The sequence below is a fragment of the Chiloscyllium plagiosum genome, unplaced genomic scaffold (genome assembly GCF_037043375.1).
Source record: "Chiloscyllium plagiosum isolate Xiang-an unplaced genomic scaffold, Cpla_swu_hap1 HiC_scaffold_9, whole genome shotgun sequence".
NCBI classification, from domain to species: Eukaryota; Metazoa; Chordata; class Chondrichthyes; order Orectolobiformes; family Hemiscylliidae; genus Chiloscyllium; species Chiloscyllium plagiosum.
The window spans coordinates 36,093,966-36,111,314 of NW_028270147.1; the positions used below are offsets into that span (position 1 = coordinate 36,093,966).

General features: G+C 40.1%; 1 protein-coding gene across 3 annotated transcripts in view; it reads left to right on the forward strand.

The window, feature by feature from the left end:
• Positions 1–17,349, forward strand: part of ptch2 (patched 2) — a 112,394-nt gene that overhangs the window by 41,661 nt on the left and 53,384 nt on the right. For all 3 annotated transcript variants that reach the window (XM_087990536.1, XM_043699052.2, XM_087990537.1), the window contains exons 5-8: positions 1,802–1,893; positions 7,783–7,978; positions 8,650–8,771; positions 13,279–13,426. In XM_087990536.1, the coding sequence (XP_087846662.1) occupies positions 1,802–1,893; positions 7,783–7,978; positions 8,650–8,771; positions 13,279–13,426 (558 nt within the window). The remainder of the gene's footprint in view (positions 1–1,801; positions 1,894–7,782; positions 7,979–8,649; positions 8,772–13,278; positions 13,427–17,349) is intronic.

Consider the following 17,349-nt stretch of genomic DNA (forward strand, 5'->3'; position numbering starts at 1 on the left):
AGAAGGCTGATGACAGGCTATGCTGATTTATGGCTAGCTAATAGTTTTGGAGTTCAGCGTGGTCTCTGCCAACATAGCCTGTATATGTTCCAACGGAAGAGGATGTTTGGCACCCACCATCATTAATTATCTCTGCTGTTTTCTGTTCTGTCTTCTCCCCAACCCCCTGCCCCACAGCCATATACATACAACCACAAATTATTAAACATCAATCAAACACTGACCACAGTTAGTACCGTAGTTTATGAGGATCAGAAACCCCTTTGTTAGAAGTGTAAAATTAGTACTGCACTATGTTCTTTTCATATGTAAAGTCACTAAACATAAAAAAGTAGAAATCTGGTAGATTATTGTGGCCATTTAAACGTAGGTCGGACTATAGAGTTTTGGCCAATTTCATCATGTTTCTGAAAATACTGTTAAGTCGCTTCTTTTGTATTTCATACCGCATGTAGCAGTAGTTCTTCACAATTAGAAAAAAATGAAGAGTTAGGTCAGTGTGAGAACAAGTTGCAATGTGGAAAGATCTAGGGCTTCTTATTCAAACCAGCGTATTGCGCAAAAGTTAAAAAGCAGAGATTGTTGGCTGTAAGAACAGGCATCAAACTCAGTGGACTGCTCAATTTTGGTGGGAAGAAGCAGCTATCAAGTTGATAATAACAATGATTGCACACAGGTATGTTTTGAGAATGAGGGGGGTGATGTCGGGTATGCGTTTGAGAGAGTCTAATGAGTGAGAAGTAGGGAGTCCAGGAAAACAGAGACTCTGACTTTCCTTGTGGTGCTTGGACATCAATTTATGGAACTCACTTTAAAACTTATTTCAGACTTCTTAGGACTGAAATAACTGGTCAGAGACTAATATTCCATCACCAAGTCACCCTTTATTTACATGTGCACAGTACATGGACTCTGACCAGCGAGCTCAAAATCAGTTCCTAGAGTGAGGAGACTCTCTGAGTCTCCTATTTAGATCTGACAGCCAAGGCTTCCTGATTGGCCCAGGTTAACAGCCCCAATCAGGGATCTCATACTCAATGATCCACTGGCCAACGTCATTCCCGTCACTGCAGGACATGTGCTTTATCCATCAGAAATAGTTATTTTAACAAGCAAGCTCCCACAATGGCCATGGGTAAATGCACTATTGAGCCAGAAGCTAACCAAGGCAGTCACACGTTCAGTTCAGATCCTGGCTGATAATGAGCCAGTTGGTCTTAGACAAAATGGTATGACAGTTGTCTTTTGCACAAAGTGGGGAAAATCAGCCAATGATAATCTCACACGCACACACACTCACACAGGTGACTGAACAGCTTGGTGATATGTTATAATCCAGGATCACACATGAACAATAATTATTTGGGGTGAGACACTGAAGGATTACCATTTCCTTTAAAATGCATCTCTTTTCACTCATCATCATAGACAAACGAGAGTCTTCCATGATATACCTCTTTCCAAACCTTGTTTTGATTTGTTTTCGCTCTGTGTTAGGACTATGACAATTAGCCAAGTTTTTCCAGTTTCTGCAATTTAGGAAAAGTCTTGAAGGTCAGTGGAGGGGTTACATCATCATAAATCTAAGATGCCAGTGTACATACCACCAACATTTATCGACAATATAATGTCTTTTCCCTCCCCCAGTCACTAAAAATAACTTTGCCATGACAGATTAATGAAAATCAACAGTCAAAATAAGAATAAATAAATTGCTTTCTCCCAATTTTTCAGTTTTTTTTTGTTTTGCTGATGGTACAAACAGCAATATTTGCTCACTCACTTTCTCTCCACCCTCTAGATGATTGAGAAGCTTTTCCCCTGTGTTATCCTAACTCCACTGGACTGTTTCTGGGATGGTGCCAGGCTTCAAGGAGGTTCTGCTTACCTACCGTAAGTACGACTATTAATTATTATGTTTCTGGGGTTTTAGGGATTGGTACTCTTAAAATGATACACTGGATGTTTCTCGCAAGTTTTTGGTCTGAACTAGAGTGGTGAGAGACTGAACAATGGCTTGCATTCTTCCCCTGCGATGTGGTTACTTGTCAGGCAGAGCAGAGAGACCTATGGGAATTCTTTGTCAACAGACGGTAACTGAAGTTATTCTCATGCTAATCGGAGCCTTATTGCTGCAAGTTGTCCAACAAATAAAATGTACACATCATTCATGCCACGGGCCCTATTTAAAAAATGCCCCGAGAAGAAAAAGGCCCTCTTTCGATTAAAATCAGCTCACTTGACAGCATTCCATTCTTGAAAGATTTTTCACAGTTTTTTTTGTGTTTACTCTGTGGTGTTAAACTGACACTGACTCTTACTCTTTCAAATCCATTTTTTTATAAATCAGTGTGGACATGTGACATTTGCAGGATTTAGCTTTTTTTTCCATTTGTTTCCTCACTGCCTCAGAGCCACAGAACTTACCCCAATTTGCTACCACCCTCCCCACCCCCTCCCCTTCATTGCTGAAAGTTAGTCTGTGTGCGCCGTCAGCTTCCGCTTCAGTTCAGCCAGTTTGAAAACGCGAGGGAGAAACAGAGAGAGAGAGAGGGAGAGAGAGCGAGAGAGGGAGAGAGAAAGAAGGAGAACAAAGAATGGCAATCTATTCTCAAAAGTGGAAAAACAAAAGGGCTTGAGAAGGCTCACTCAAGCAAGAAATAGGAGATAAAGGAGCCTCTCTTTGGTTGCAGTAGAAGGGGTCGCTGGTATGTGGGAATCAGAAAGAACTTGCTTCATGCGATGCCTCACTCATGAATTATTGGAGTGTCATTCTGCCAGAGTTGGACTTTTTATCCCCCCTTGTCTTCTATTTGAGATGTCCTGTACACTTGAGTCACTCTTTCTGGCAGTTTTTAAAAAAGATTCCTTCACTTGGAATAAAACACCAAAATTGCAGGGAGGCTTTACTTATGATAAACCAGTTTAGAAGCAGCAAAAAGGAAACTTATAGCAAAGGAGTACCAATATTCAGAGAACATTTTAATAATTTTGTTTTGGATAGTTGGAACTCTGGCCTTAGCTTGGATCGTGCTTTAAAGCTTATGAGATCTTATTAAAATGACGGGAAAGTCTTGCTTTGTTTTAAAGAAATGTCTTGAGGAGAACATTTTTTTTCACAAATTTCCTTTACGAGATATGGCCAACACTGAACCATCAAATTGTTTGTAATTCGTAGCATTTCATTTGCTGTGTGTCATGGATTCTTTGGAAGACCACTGGCTTACAGTTCTCATGGAGAAACGGGTGTTATTTCAGAATCCAATCTCCAATATGTCCATAAATCCACAAAATTCCATACAGTAAAACTGAGTATGACTTATTCAGTTATCTTGTTCTTTGCCATAAGCTTTAAACTTATGGTGATGATATCCCATGCACCGACATAATTAAAGCACAGAATTCTCCCATTTTTCAGCATCGATTGACAGTCATGGGTAAAACACCTGACTGTCTAAATATCCCTCTGCCTGTGCTAAATTAGATTTTGATTTATTGTCACATGTATATAATAATACAGTGAAAAGTGTTTTTCACATGCAATACACAAAGTATTACTATGCTCCGGCACCATCTTGAAACACTGAATAGAATGTTAGATTTTACTGCGTTGGAGTTCATCTTTCCCGCTTCTTCTTGTTACCCTCTGCTACTCTCCGTTCACTGCTTGACATCAGCTGGGTTTCTGTAATGGGCTCAGAGTTCTTGGTTTTTAATCCCACCTCCGCCTTTTTAATATATAGCATGTATTCAAGATATTAAATAAAGGCAGATGGTATGGAGCAAGTTTAAGACAGTTACAAGTTTAAAACAGTTACCTGATCTCAGTTGTTAGATGATAGTTTGAAAACTTTTGGATGTCACTCTTCCAGTTTGCACACTTAATGCTTAAAATAGTCACATTAAATCACTCTGTGATGGCTGGTATTCTATAGCTCTTCAAAGTAACATTTTATCATTATTTACTTGAGTTACCAAGCGTTTTAGCTTATTTAAAGATTACCAAAAGGCTTGAAATAAAAAGGACAATAGATTGCCTCACCCCACCCTCTCCTACCCGACTTCCAGTAAAGTAACTAAGAAAGACCTGACAGTTCTGAAGAACTTTATTAGGTCTTGTCGGAATGGAGTGAGGCAATCTGGGGAGGAGGGTGTGAGCATCATACAGGAACTTCTTCTATCCTGATTCCTTGAGTCTGGTTTTCCACTCAGCTCCCAAATGGTGATGAGCTGGCAGCAGTGGGTATTGAAATGCACTGAAATGAGAAGAAAGAAAGGGGGAGAGAGAGGAAAAAAAGACACTCTTTGTGGTGGCGGGAGAAAACCGTACAAAAGGATATTTTACAGATGAAGAGATTAATGATTTAATGTGGCTGAGAAGAGAGCTGTTACATGGTGAGTGGGAGGAGGAACGAGCACAATGGGGGAGGGGGAGAGACACAATCAAGAGTGGCAGCCAGCGTTGGAGACCGCAAGGCTGTGTTTGTGGGGCGTAATCTGATTATTTAGAGGAACGACCTTTAATGAAAAATTAATTTGATCAGGCCTGACACATAGCCTGGATATGTGCAGGTGGACAGTGTGCAGTGAAGGAAAATTGATTCATTAAAATGCCACCTAATTGTAGCAGAGTTGGAGATCTTAAACAGGAAGACTCTAATCACATTTTTAAAGAAACACTAATGATGGGAAAAGAATTTGAATGTTTTGCCACATCAGATAACAAAATGTTTCATACAATTATTCCTGCCTAGTGTTAAGCTAATTATTGTGCACCTCTTACCTTCTGCGTGAAATAGTCGCGTGTTTGTATGAAACTTTTTTTCTATTATTTTAATAAGAGACTTAATAAAATTTAATGGGGTAATTCCACACAAGTACAGTAATACATTTGCTTACTATTATTGATGTTTTGTTTACGGTTATATTTTTTAATTTTGATGTGTTTTATTCCTTAGTTTTTATTTCGTTTTCTAGTGTTTTTATAGCTTAATGCTCCACTGAACCATTTGTCCTATTTGATTAAGTATAAATCCTGCAAACAGAAAAGCTCAAAAGTATAAGGCTGGCTCTCACTCATTTTCAGGCTGCTTCTTATTACAGTTTAGTCAGTCCTTCAACTAACAAGCATACATCATTAACCATCCTAATATCATCATGTTAAAAGAGGAGGAGATGATCCCTACCCTTCATTCACTGCAGGAATTTAAAATGACCCAAGACAAACCGCACGCCAGTAATATCAAGACATTTGAGAGTTCTCCAGTAATTGTCATGTCTCACTGCACAAAGTTAAGAAATACGAGTGGGCACCGCAGCCTGATCAGGCTTTCCCTCACTTTGTTCCTCCATAATAGGATAATACATGGTCTTTTACTCTGCATCTGGCAATGATATAAGCTTAAAGGAGAAGGTATCACCATGGGTAAGCATTGTTAAGAGGAAGTACTTACCTATAGACCATTTCTATGTGTTTTGACATAATCTAAGAGGATATTAGAAATAAGATTTACAATAGATATGGGAAAATAGTATTCTAAATTTCATGAATATTTGTATTTGTATGGTTTCCTGATTTATTTGCCCATTTTCTATAAAGGCTGGGGCAGGTGTAGTGCATGAGTTTCCGATTCTGGAAAGCATCAGTGACAGCAGTGTGTCTCCTATCTATGGAAAGTGATTGTGGATTGTTTCCTCTGGGGGATAAACAGTTTCATTTACAGAAATTACCTGTTGAGTTACCTTCTCCACTGAGACTCACATTAGGAAAGTGAATTAAGTGAAATGATCAAATGAATGTACTGACAAGGTGGGGGGCAGGGGTGGGATTTCTTCTGTTTACTGATTGTAGCCAATTTATATAAGCATTCTTCATCCATATGTTATTCATTTCATTACAAGTAGTAGACAGAGGAAATCCTCCTGCATAGTAACTTAAACAGATACTGTCACTTCCATAAAGAGGGAGTCTCGTCATCAGTATAAATTGAATAACTAAAAAGAATACTGTTAGTAATGTTTCTTTCTTCAATGTCGACTTTTAATGTTTTGGTCAGTAGCCATTTTTATTCAGTGGTTGGAATAACATCATCAGTAACATTGACTTTGATTAGCTGCTGAATCTTCAGTAGGGAGGTAATGAATTAGTGCCCACAGTTAAAATGACAGCAGATAAAACAAAAAGTAAAGAGGTTCCCAAGGTTAATGATAATTCATCTTCCTTATGCTGTCTTGCCTTGTAACTCCTCCAGTACACATTTACCCTCTTACTGATCCATAGTTTAAATAGCATTATCACACACCAAAAAAACCCTTGACAGAAAAATAATTTTTTAAAAAAGGTTTTGATGGTAAGACATGCCCATTAAAAAGGAGCCTTGATATTGAGATTTCCTGTGCAAATAAGATCAGCTTGGTTAGACTGAAAAACTTCAAAAAGAAATATAAGCAGAGGCTATGAGCAAACTTGGCACAGAATTTGCATTTGTAAATTTTTTTTCTAATTAACCTGCTCAGGGCTGATATAACACGCTTCTAGGACAGGTGTGACTTGAACCGAGGTTTCCTGGTCCAGGGGTAGGGACTCTACCACTGTACCATAAGAGGGCCCCAGCATGGCATTTGTAAAATACAACAAACGTAACACCTGACCATGTATTCCAAATCTAGTAATGTTGTTAGCATGACGACAAGAGCTAGTAACAGAATACAAATGGATTAAATGATCGAAAAAGGAGAAGGGCTCAGTGACAGGCAGTGTCCATGGTACTGTATATTGGTTCTAGGATCGCATTGGTGGCATCTTTCAGCAACATTGACCTTAATAAAACTAGTTGGAAAACCCCTCATTTGCATGGGATAGTCAGGTCCAAGTGATAATTTGGATGCATCTCCAGTGAATGCTAAATTTCTCATGCCAGCCTGAAATGTCACCACTTGTCTTCCTGTGAAATAGGGGGTTGCCAAATAACCCACAGTCCTTCTCTCCCACCAACCAATTGAACTGGAGGTTTAAATATATAAAATATTTTTAAAATCATGGTTTTCAGTGTTTTATAGACTGTACACCTTTTAAATGCTGATATATTTCCACTGAAACAATATGCCAGCATCCACTGATTCGACTGGATCTTGAACAGGGCAAGCTCCCACCATCCTTACCTTTGCTAATCCATGTAGCTAGTCTTCTGCCCCCATACAAGCCAAGCAGGAGACAACCAGACTAAGCAGAGACTTCGTGAAACCAGGTTTATAATGGAAATCTGCTTGTCTCCTGCTAGAACCAGAATTGGAGACCACCTGAACTCCTAAGGCATTTTAGATTCATCCTCATGAGTAAGGTTAGGCATTGGTTTTGTGATGCTACTTCACAGCAGAAAGATATCGTGCTCTAATAATCTTCTTGTTTGAAGTTTGATAATGCTGTGTTTTAGGAAGTTTTTTTGTCTTTTGATTTATCCTATATGAAATTCAGTGCAACACTCCATCTGCTGGCTTTTAGAAGAACTACCAAGATTGATTTGGCAGTCAAAACTACCTTTGAACGTAGTTTAGCTTGTTGATTGAGCATGCAACAAATTGTCTATGCACTATTCCATTTAATTTTCATGAAAACTTAAAGAAAGTTGACCTTGCATGCTAATTAATACAATTTTTGCAGAGTTGGTTCCTCAGTCTGTTTCCAGGCTATCTGTTACAGACTACTTCAGAGGTGGGTATCAATTGGAGGTGGAAATGGTGTATTGATTCAGCAAAAATTAACAATTTATCTTCTGTAAACAGAGGGAAACCAGATATTCAGTGGATGAACCTTGATCCTGTGCAGCTCCTAGATGAACTGGGGCAATTTGCGTCTTTGGAGGGATTCAGGGAGATGCTTGACAAGGCTCAAGTAGGACACGCTTACATGGATAGACCTTGCTTACAGCCAGTTGACACGGAATGTCCGACAACTGCCCGAAACAAAAAGTCACTGGAGGTGAACCTTTTTTAATATGCTAACATACTTCTTGCTTTTATGTAAACTTTGGCCTTAGCATTGCCAGGCAGTAATGCAGAAATCTGGGCACAGTTCAAGTGCACAATGTAGTACAAATGCAAGAGAGCAGAACTTACCTTATAGTTTCTGGCAGTTAGGGCCAATGTATCTTTCAGTTGTAGAAGATTCCAATATTCAGCATGACCCTCATTCATTTGAGGTGTTATATCAAGAGGCCAAATGAAGTTTGTTGATGTTATTATCTTTTCACTTTGTGGCCCTTGGGTTTTGAATGTAGACAAGACTGACAGTGTATAAATTTCTTTCCAATAAAGTTTGAAATTATGTAAACCTAGATAGTATGGGTATTTGGATAAACCTGCACAAGTTAGCAGTTGTGGGTAAAATCATCCATTCTGCATTAAATGCTTAGTGAAAGTGCTCAGAGAAGTATTGGAGCAGGAAGTTGGAACTACTGTAGATGATTCTAATTAAGATAACCCACTACCTATACATTAATAGGTATCTACATATGTTTTTCAAAGGAGTAGTGATACCTCCGTTTTCATTGGACTCCCCACATGAAATTAGATCTTGCTACTTCAGTGTGAATAATAAAAGGTCACAAGTTAACCAAGTGTGAATAAAGCATATCTTTTACATTATTACAGGCTCCTAATATTCCTCTAGAATTAACTGGAGGCTGCCATGGATTCTCAAAGAAGTTTATGCATTGGCAAGAGGAGCTGATTTTGGGTGGTATGAAGAAGGATTCCCAGAATGTATTATTGAGGTAAGGCAAGAGGGAAAAGGAAAATGAAAGGAGTTAGAATTTGCCCTAAGGGGCACCATTAGGTAAAGCTCTGAAGCTGCAATTTGATTTCAACCTAGGCTGATTATATGGAAGCCATTTCTCTGCCTTGAGGGACTAATAAGTACTTACAGAAATTAAACTCCATGGGGCATCTTAAGCAGAACTCCCCCCACCCAAATAAATGTAGCCATTTATTTAAGGTTATCTGTGGTTTTCCTGCTGTTGTTACAGTGGGTGTTTGGAACCCCATCCTCCCTCTGTTTTCCATTTCTTCTCCTCCCCCCCCTACCCAACCCAAAAGATTTCACCACCCAGTGAATTGAAGGAGATTCTGGCCATTTCTTAATGTGATCCCAAGCCTGCAGTAGAAAACCATCTAGAATTGGGTGAAAATTACCACTCTTGGGACCCAAGAGTGCATAGGTGTGAAAAATGAGAAAAGCATACATTTCATGGTGTGCAAGTAGATATTTGTTTGAAGTTGGAAAGTAAGGTACAGTACTTCCAGATTGATTTAGTGCACAGCTTTGTGGCTAATCTGTGAAGCAAGATGGTAAGAGGTGGAACAACATCAGCATTCTGTTTCACTGAAACACAGCCCTTTGTCTGCAGAATGAAGCCACACTGCTGTTTCAGGCCAATTATAGAATGACTTGAATTTTAGGATGACTGTCAATCCAAGGAGGGACGTATGTTTTACAAATTAAAGTTAAACTATGTGCGTGCCATTGATGGGTGGTTCAGGAATGACAGTTACATTTGCCAGGCTATTCACTGGTCAGAACTGACTCTGGGGTATTGTCCCCACTTTGAAATAGCCGAAAAAACATGTCACTTGGAAACTAGCCGACTAGAAATAGCCAGCTGGTTGACTCATTACGCAAACTCAAAATTATTATTTCTCTTAATGTTGGGCTTGTTTTGTTTTAGTCCCGAGTGGTTTTGAAAGGGTTAAAGTCTAAGTCAGGCTGATTTGCCTTCCAGTAACCACATTGCAAAGGAATTCCTTGCAAGGGTAATCAGTGCTGCCCTTTGACCTGATCTCTGGAGTAGCCAGCTGCAGTAAGTGGATGGTCATATAATCCTGCCTCTTACATCATTCTTTCAATTTTAAAGAGCAAGCCTCACCATCAGTCTATTTTAAAGAAGGAGGGTCTTGTCACTGAAACCCTTGTTTGAATAAGAAGCTTTATTATCAGGAATCATTTTAAAGTCAAGAATCACATTTCTAGGTTTTCCCTTCAAAGTAGCATTCTCACCAGTATAACTTCTATTAAAAGTGTCAAACTATTTCAAAGAAATATTGTTAATTTTAACATCTTTCTGCCTCTTTGTTTCTGAGTGTAAATAATGTCTTCAGAAGAGATATACTAAAGAGGCAACGCAGAAGCTACATTGACATAAGTAAAGTTGTATGACTGAAATTTCTAAGATTCCAATTCCACCATCACGTGGAGTGCAGTGTAGGTGGAAATCCTTGTTGCCTATCCCCAAAGACACAAAGTCCAGTTGACATTATGAGGAATGGGGGTCATCTCAATGCTCAGAACACTGGTTCCTATGAGGGTCTTCAGCAACACCTGTCTATATTGGCCTCGTCTGTTTCTCCGAGATCTTGTCAAGTTCCTGGACTGAGAATAAGAGTTTGTTAAAAAAATCCTTCAGTTCCGGTGGGTGCCTTCTCTAGAGAAGTTGTTAACCCTTCTGCAATTGCAAATGTTATTGATCCTGTAGGATTGAGAAAGGATATTGATCTTGTTTGGGATTGGGAAAGTTTTAAGTCCCCTCTAGAATTGAGAAAAGATCTTAGCCCCTCTGGGACTGAAAAAGTTTATTGCTGCCTTCTGGGAACTACTCAGGTGCACTTTGGATCTTGCAACAGTGGTCATCTCAATTCCATTATTTCACATTGCAGTCTTCAGGAAGTCTTCTCAAGAAAGCTCCAAAATAATATGTTGCTTCCATTAATAATTAATGGAAATTAGGGGCAGCTCAGTGGCCAGTACTGCTGCCTCACAGTGCCAGGAACCCAGGTTCGATACCAACCTTGGAGTCTGTGTGGAGTTTCTATATTCTCTCTGTGTCTGCGTTCATTTCCTCGGGGTGCTCCTGTTTCCTCCCACAATCCAAAGATGTGCAGGTTAGGTGGATTGGCTGTGCTAGCTTGCCCATAGTATCCAGCGATGTGCAGGCTAGGTGGGTTAGCCGTGGGAAGTGTAGAGTTACAGGGATAGTGTAGGAGGCTGGTTTGTGTGGGATGTTCTTCGGAGGATCAGTATAGACTCGGTGGGCCAAATGGCCGGCTTCCAAACTGTAGGGATTCTGTGAAATCATTATTATTAATGGTGTAAGTAGGAATTTAGTTTTGCAGTGACATGATATGCCAGTACTGTAAAACACTATCAGAAGTGATAATTTACTAGATTGGAGCTACTGATACAATCCCATCAGTTTTCTTGGACTTATTAAGGGTTACCATTTTACATCTTCCAGCAACCTTTTCAAGAAAAGGCACTGGTAGAAATTGGCAGCTTATCTTCCTATCTAACTCTATGACTATCTGGGGAGTAATTTATAATTCTGGAAAGAGGGAAAACTATAGACAGGACAAAATAATACAGATCATTTCCAGTTATAAAAACAAAATATTTTTGGTCACAAAAAAATTGTATGGAATGATACGTAATCCTAATACTTTTGATTCTGTTTGTGCCTATATCTAAAACCAATTTAAAATGAACAGGGATGCAGCAAAGTTGGTCTTTAGCCCAGAAATATGACCTGGGAAATCTCCATGGACGTGGTACAATCCCTTTAAACAGGCCGTGAATGACTTGGAAATATTACTTTGTGATATGACTTATGATATCCTAGTTTTGCACTTTTGAATTATGGTTGTCAATGTGTCAAGCAACAGGCTGCCCAGTAGCTGAAAGCACAATCTGAATTTGCACATGCACTTCTGTATGTTCCGCAGTGTAACTGCCAGCATATAATGATGTTATTAGTAGTTCGGGAGGAATTCTACTATTCTGACCTACCATCCCTCATGGCTGTTGTAGGCTACCTGACTGAAGTCTAATGTTTCAGATTCAGTATATAAAAATGTGATTAAATAACATGTAAAAGAAGCCCCGGTGGATGATTAAGCACAGGGGCCTATCAAAACTGTGAGCTTGTTGAGAAGAAGATCCAGGAATCTTTGAACTTTCCACATTAATCTTCACTAAGATACTTTCTGTCTACACTCGTTTGTTTTTCTTGCCCATTTTTTTCTTCCCCCATTTCCTCCTTCCCTGACCACGCCATTGTCGGTCACAGACATCCTCCAGTATCTCCTTCAGGTAACCGCTAATCTTATAAATTAGCCCTGATATTGAACATCAGTCACCTAATCAACTATGGTTCTGCTCAATCACAATTAGGAGCTAGCTGAGTTTCCAACATAGCCCAATTATATTGAGGTTAATTGTAGTATGTCTACTCCTGTCCATGCTGAGATTAAACAACTCAAAACTCTCCAAGTATGTTTAACACGTTTACTCACTGGAAAAACCCCACTGAGCCATTTGCAATGCTTCACACTTAACCTTCAATAACCCCATTTATTTTCAAATCATTTGAAATTATCCTTTTATTTTACTTCTTATCCTGATTGTTGTTGGCATATAGTTCCACAGAGATTAAGAGCAATCCTGTACATTGATCAAGGTGCAGATCTCCATGTAAAAATGTTATCAGGCTGGTTTATTGTGGACTTTCACAGCCATGCTTACTCCTGCTGTCACCTGATATCCATACTTGGTGCAGAAACGACGGCCAGGAATTAGGAGTGGGAACTGAGCTTCTATTTCTATCCCAGCCAAAATGAGCTGGCTCAGCGCTGACCATGTGGGATATCTGGGCTTAGTACCTGTGTGCTTATGTATGTGTGGTTGTTTTTTCTTGATTTTCTCAGTCTAAGTACCCTGAGTAGAGAATGCAGGATAATTAATCTACACTTTACCCCTCTATAACTGAGCAAGTAAAAGAATCCATACAAGTGACTAATAGCACAGTTTTATTTTCCCCATCCTAGATGGAAGCATACTGACAACTCCTTCCTGCCCTACGTGGTACAGAACACAGTGATTGAGCATATTCTATCATGTTGGAGCTCCTTTGCAGTGCCACCAAAGTGTTCCAACCGAAGTTCAATTGTGTGACCTTAAAGACTGCTTGCCACTGAAATGAAAATATTGTTTATATCATCATTGCTAATAGATAGACAATTGAATTCCACAGTCTTCCTGATTATACCGTTTTCATTTTTTAAATTTTCTGATTTATTTTGACCTAGTATTAAATTATACAATTTAAAATACTTCATTGGTCATGAAAGGCCTTTGCAATATCCTGAAGCCTCGAAAGATGCTATAGAATTTCAAGTTTTTCTTTTTATATGTCTGTTAAATCCATTTTTTGTTTATCCCCTTCTTTACTGAAGTGCTGAAGCTCTCCAGACCATGTATCTACTGATGAGCCCCAAGCAACTTTATGAGCATTTCAAGGATGATTATGAGATCCATGATATCAGCTGGAACCAGGAAAAGGCAACAGCTATTCTGGAAAGCTGGCAGCGGAAGTTCGTTGAGGTAATCTTCAATGTTCTGTTTTTGCTTTGGACTGATACTGTATACAGCAGGGAAAATGAAGTATCGATTGAACTTATTTCCACACATAAGGACTTCATCCTGCTTGGTGAGGAAGGGAGCAGAAGCAGCTGAGACAGCTCAATGGTTTCTCTCAACCTTAAAGATAAAGACATCACAAACAGTTTTGTTATCTTGTTCTAATGAATTGAATGAATTAAATTGAATTTATTGTCATGTGTACCGAGGCACAGTGAAAAGCTTTGTCTTGCAAGCAATACAGGCAGATCACAGGGTTAAGTAGCATAGATAAGTAAATAATGGGTAAACAGCAGCAAAGACAAAAACACAGGTACAGGTGAAGGCTGGGTTTGTGAGTCCATGCAGTATTCTAACAATTGTAGGGTAGAAACTATTACAAAACTGGCTGGTGCATGTGTTCAGGGTTCTGTATCTTCTCCCCGATGGTAGCAGTTGTAGAAAAGCATTGCCAGGGTGGGTTGGATCTTTGAGAATGCTGGTGGCCTTTCCTTGACATTGGGCCTGGTAGATGGATTCTGTAGATGGGAGGTTGGCCTTTGTGATTGTCCGGGCTGAGTTCACCTCTCTCCGTAACCGTCTCCGATCTTGAATGGTACAGTTACCATACCAGGTAGTGATACATCCAGACAGAATGCTCTCGATGGCACATCTATAAAAGTTGGCAAGGGTATTCGCTATCATGCCAAATTTCCTCAGCTGCCTGAGGAAGAAGGGACGTTGTTGGGTCTTTGTAACCAGTGCATCCACATGAAGTGTCCAAGAAAGCTTGTTGTTGATGACCACTCCTAGGAGCTTGAAATTCTCCACTCGTTCCACCTCTGTGCTGATAATGTGTGGGGGGGGGGGGGGGCATGAGTAAGATACCGCCGAAAGTCAATAATGAGTTCCTTGGTTTTGCCTGCATTGAGAGCTAGGTTGTTCTCAGTGCATCATTTTTCCAGATCTTCCACCTCCCCTCTGTAGTCTGTTTCATCTCCATCTGAGATTCGACCGACAATGGTGGTGTCATCAGCAAACTTGTAAATGGTATTCGTCTGGTATTTGGTGATGCTGTCGTGGTTATACAGTGAGTACAGTAGGGGGTTGAGTGCACACCCCTGGGGGGCGTGAGTGTTAGTAAGGGTGAAATATTGTCCCCAGTCTTCACTGATTGTGGCCTGTGGGTCAGGAAATTGAGGATCTAGTTGCAGAGATTGGGGCTTAGTCTGAGGTCACTAAGTTTAGTAGTCAGTCTTGAGGGGATAATAGTGTTGATGGCTGAACTGTAGTCAATGAGTAGGATTCTTACGTAGCTGTTCTTGGTGTCAAGATGTTCTAGGGAGGAGTGAAGGGCAAGTGATATGGCATCTGACGTGGATCTGTTGGTCTGATAGGCAAATTGGAGTGGGCCAAGAGTAGTGGAGGTTGGAGTTGATTAATGCCATGACCAGCCTTTCAAAGCACTTCATGACCACCGAAGTTAGAGCCACTGAGCAGTAGTCATTGAGACATGCTGCATGAGCCTTCTTAGGCGCAGGGATGATGTTGACCCTCTTGAAACAGGTAGGGACAGTTGCAGGGAGAGGTTGAAGGTGTTTGAGAAGACCTCTGCCAGTTGATCTGTGCATGCTCTGAGTGCACGGCCTGGCACTCCGTCTGGTCCCTTGGATTCACACGAAGGAAAACTGACCTGACCTCTGATGCAGTGACTGTTGGGATAGGTTTGTCAGGACTTGTCAGAATAGGTGTTACCTCTCCATGGAAATCTGTTCAAAGCGAGCATCGAAGGCATTGAAACGATCTGGGAGGGATGTGACACAGTAAGCAGCCCAGATTGGTTGATTGTTTCCAATGATGATTTCTAATGAATAAAAGATAATGGCCTGAATTGTAACTGATTGGTCATGGATCTACACTGTCCTGTATGTGAATCAGTAATAATATCACAAATGCACTGGTTATTGTCCATAACTGGTTAATTGTAAAGATAACCCCTGAGAACTGTACATCATTTACCAGCACTTTGAAACAATTCTTCTAGGAATGTTGAGAGCCATGAGTGGAGTAATAATAACAACAACAAATTACATTTGTATAACCCCTTTAACCCATCAACCTTCACAGGAACGTTGTAAGACCAAGTATAAAGCTGATCCATATAAGGAGATGTTAAATCAGATCAGCAAAAACTTCTTCAAAGAGGCTGGTTTGAGTGCCTTGAAGGAACAAAGTGAGATTGAGAGGCAGAGATGTGTTGGGGGTTGGATGTATTCTAGAGCTTACAGCCAATGCAGTTCGAGGAACAGCCACCAATATTGGGCATTTCAAATCAGGGCTGTACAAGAGACCAGCAATGGAGGAGCGCCCATATTTCACAGGGATTTGGGCCGAAAGAAAATACAGAAGTAGGGAGCATCATGGTTGTAGAGAGACTTGAAAACAAGGATGATAGTTTTAAAATTAAAACATTGCTTGACTGCGAGTCACTGTAAGTGAGGAAGTTCAGTGGTGATGGGGAAATGGGACCTGGCGTGAATCAAAACGTGGATATCAGAGTTTTGGATGATTTCGAGCTTCCAGTGAGGAGCATGTCAGAGACCAGTCAGGATAGCATTGGAATAGTTGAGGCTAAATATAATATAATAATAAATATAATAAATGCCATGTTTCAACAGCAGCACGGTGGCTCAGTGGTTAGCACTGCTGCCTCACAGCACCAGGGTCCCATGTTTGACTCCAGCCTCGGGCGACTGTCTGTGTCGAGTTTGCACATTCTCCCCGTGTCTGCGTGGGTTTCCTCCGGGTGCTCTGGTTTCCTCCCACAGTCCAAAGATGTGCAGGTCAGGTGAATTGGCCATGCTAAATTGCCCATAGTGTTAGGTGCATCATTCAGCGGGAAATGGGTGTTGGTGGGTTACTCTTCGGAAGGTCAGTGTGGACTGATTGAGCCAAAGGGCCTGTTTCCATACTGTAGGGAATCTGTTCTAATCTAAGCAGATGAGCTGAGATGGTGAAAATAGATTGTCTGATTGCAAAATAGAACAACATAAAAGCATTGTTTTAATCTTTTATAGTAAATGTTGGGGTTCATTAGAAGGAGATTCTAAGAGGTTGTTTATAAGTTGTTAAAAATGCTGTTGACTGCTAAAAAGTACTGTTCTGCATAACATTATGGATTATAAATCAGCAGTACACATCAGGGATTGCAATCTCGATGTATTGTTCAGTCAGTAAGTGTGATCACTTTGGCTACCAGCCAAACCAACAATATAACAGGATTTCACTACTATGGCAGACCGTGTGTATGTGGCTGTAATTTAATCCTAGGATTTATATGATATCCATAAAGAACTGAAACATTGCTTTTAAAGACCCCCTAGATTAAATTATAGTTATAAGCTATTACTCATTGCCACCCATCCAGTGCTGTATATGCCATTGTGTCAGAACAGTTCAACATTTGAGTGAAGTATTTGAAATATTCAGAGTATGAAAGTTACTTTTCGAAGCAGTTACTTTTGTGGATGAGGGATGTATTTGTTAATAATTGTTGATAAAGTGACATATCAGAGATGTGTTAGAGTTAAGGTAAACTAACTCTAATCCATAACTCTGTGTGTTCCAGAAACCTGTGTGGGTGAGTTATTTTGCTTTGGACAAATTCACAAAAATTACAGTGAAGATGACTGTTAGTGTTAAATTTAACAGGGGTTATGGCAAATAGTGAGGTACATTGCAGGAGGGTGTAGATGACTGACAGCTCCATCAGGGCAAATACAGAGGAAGCTCGATTATCCGGCATTCGATTATCCAAGTAGCGAATTATCCGTCAAGATTGCAAGGTCCCAATGCTTGGCTAAACTATCCTGCATTCAATTATCCAGCATTCGATTAACTGAATGAAA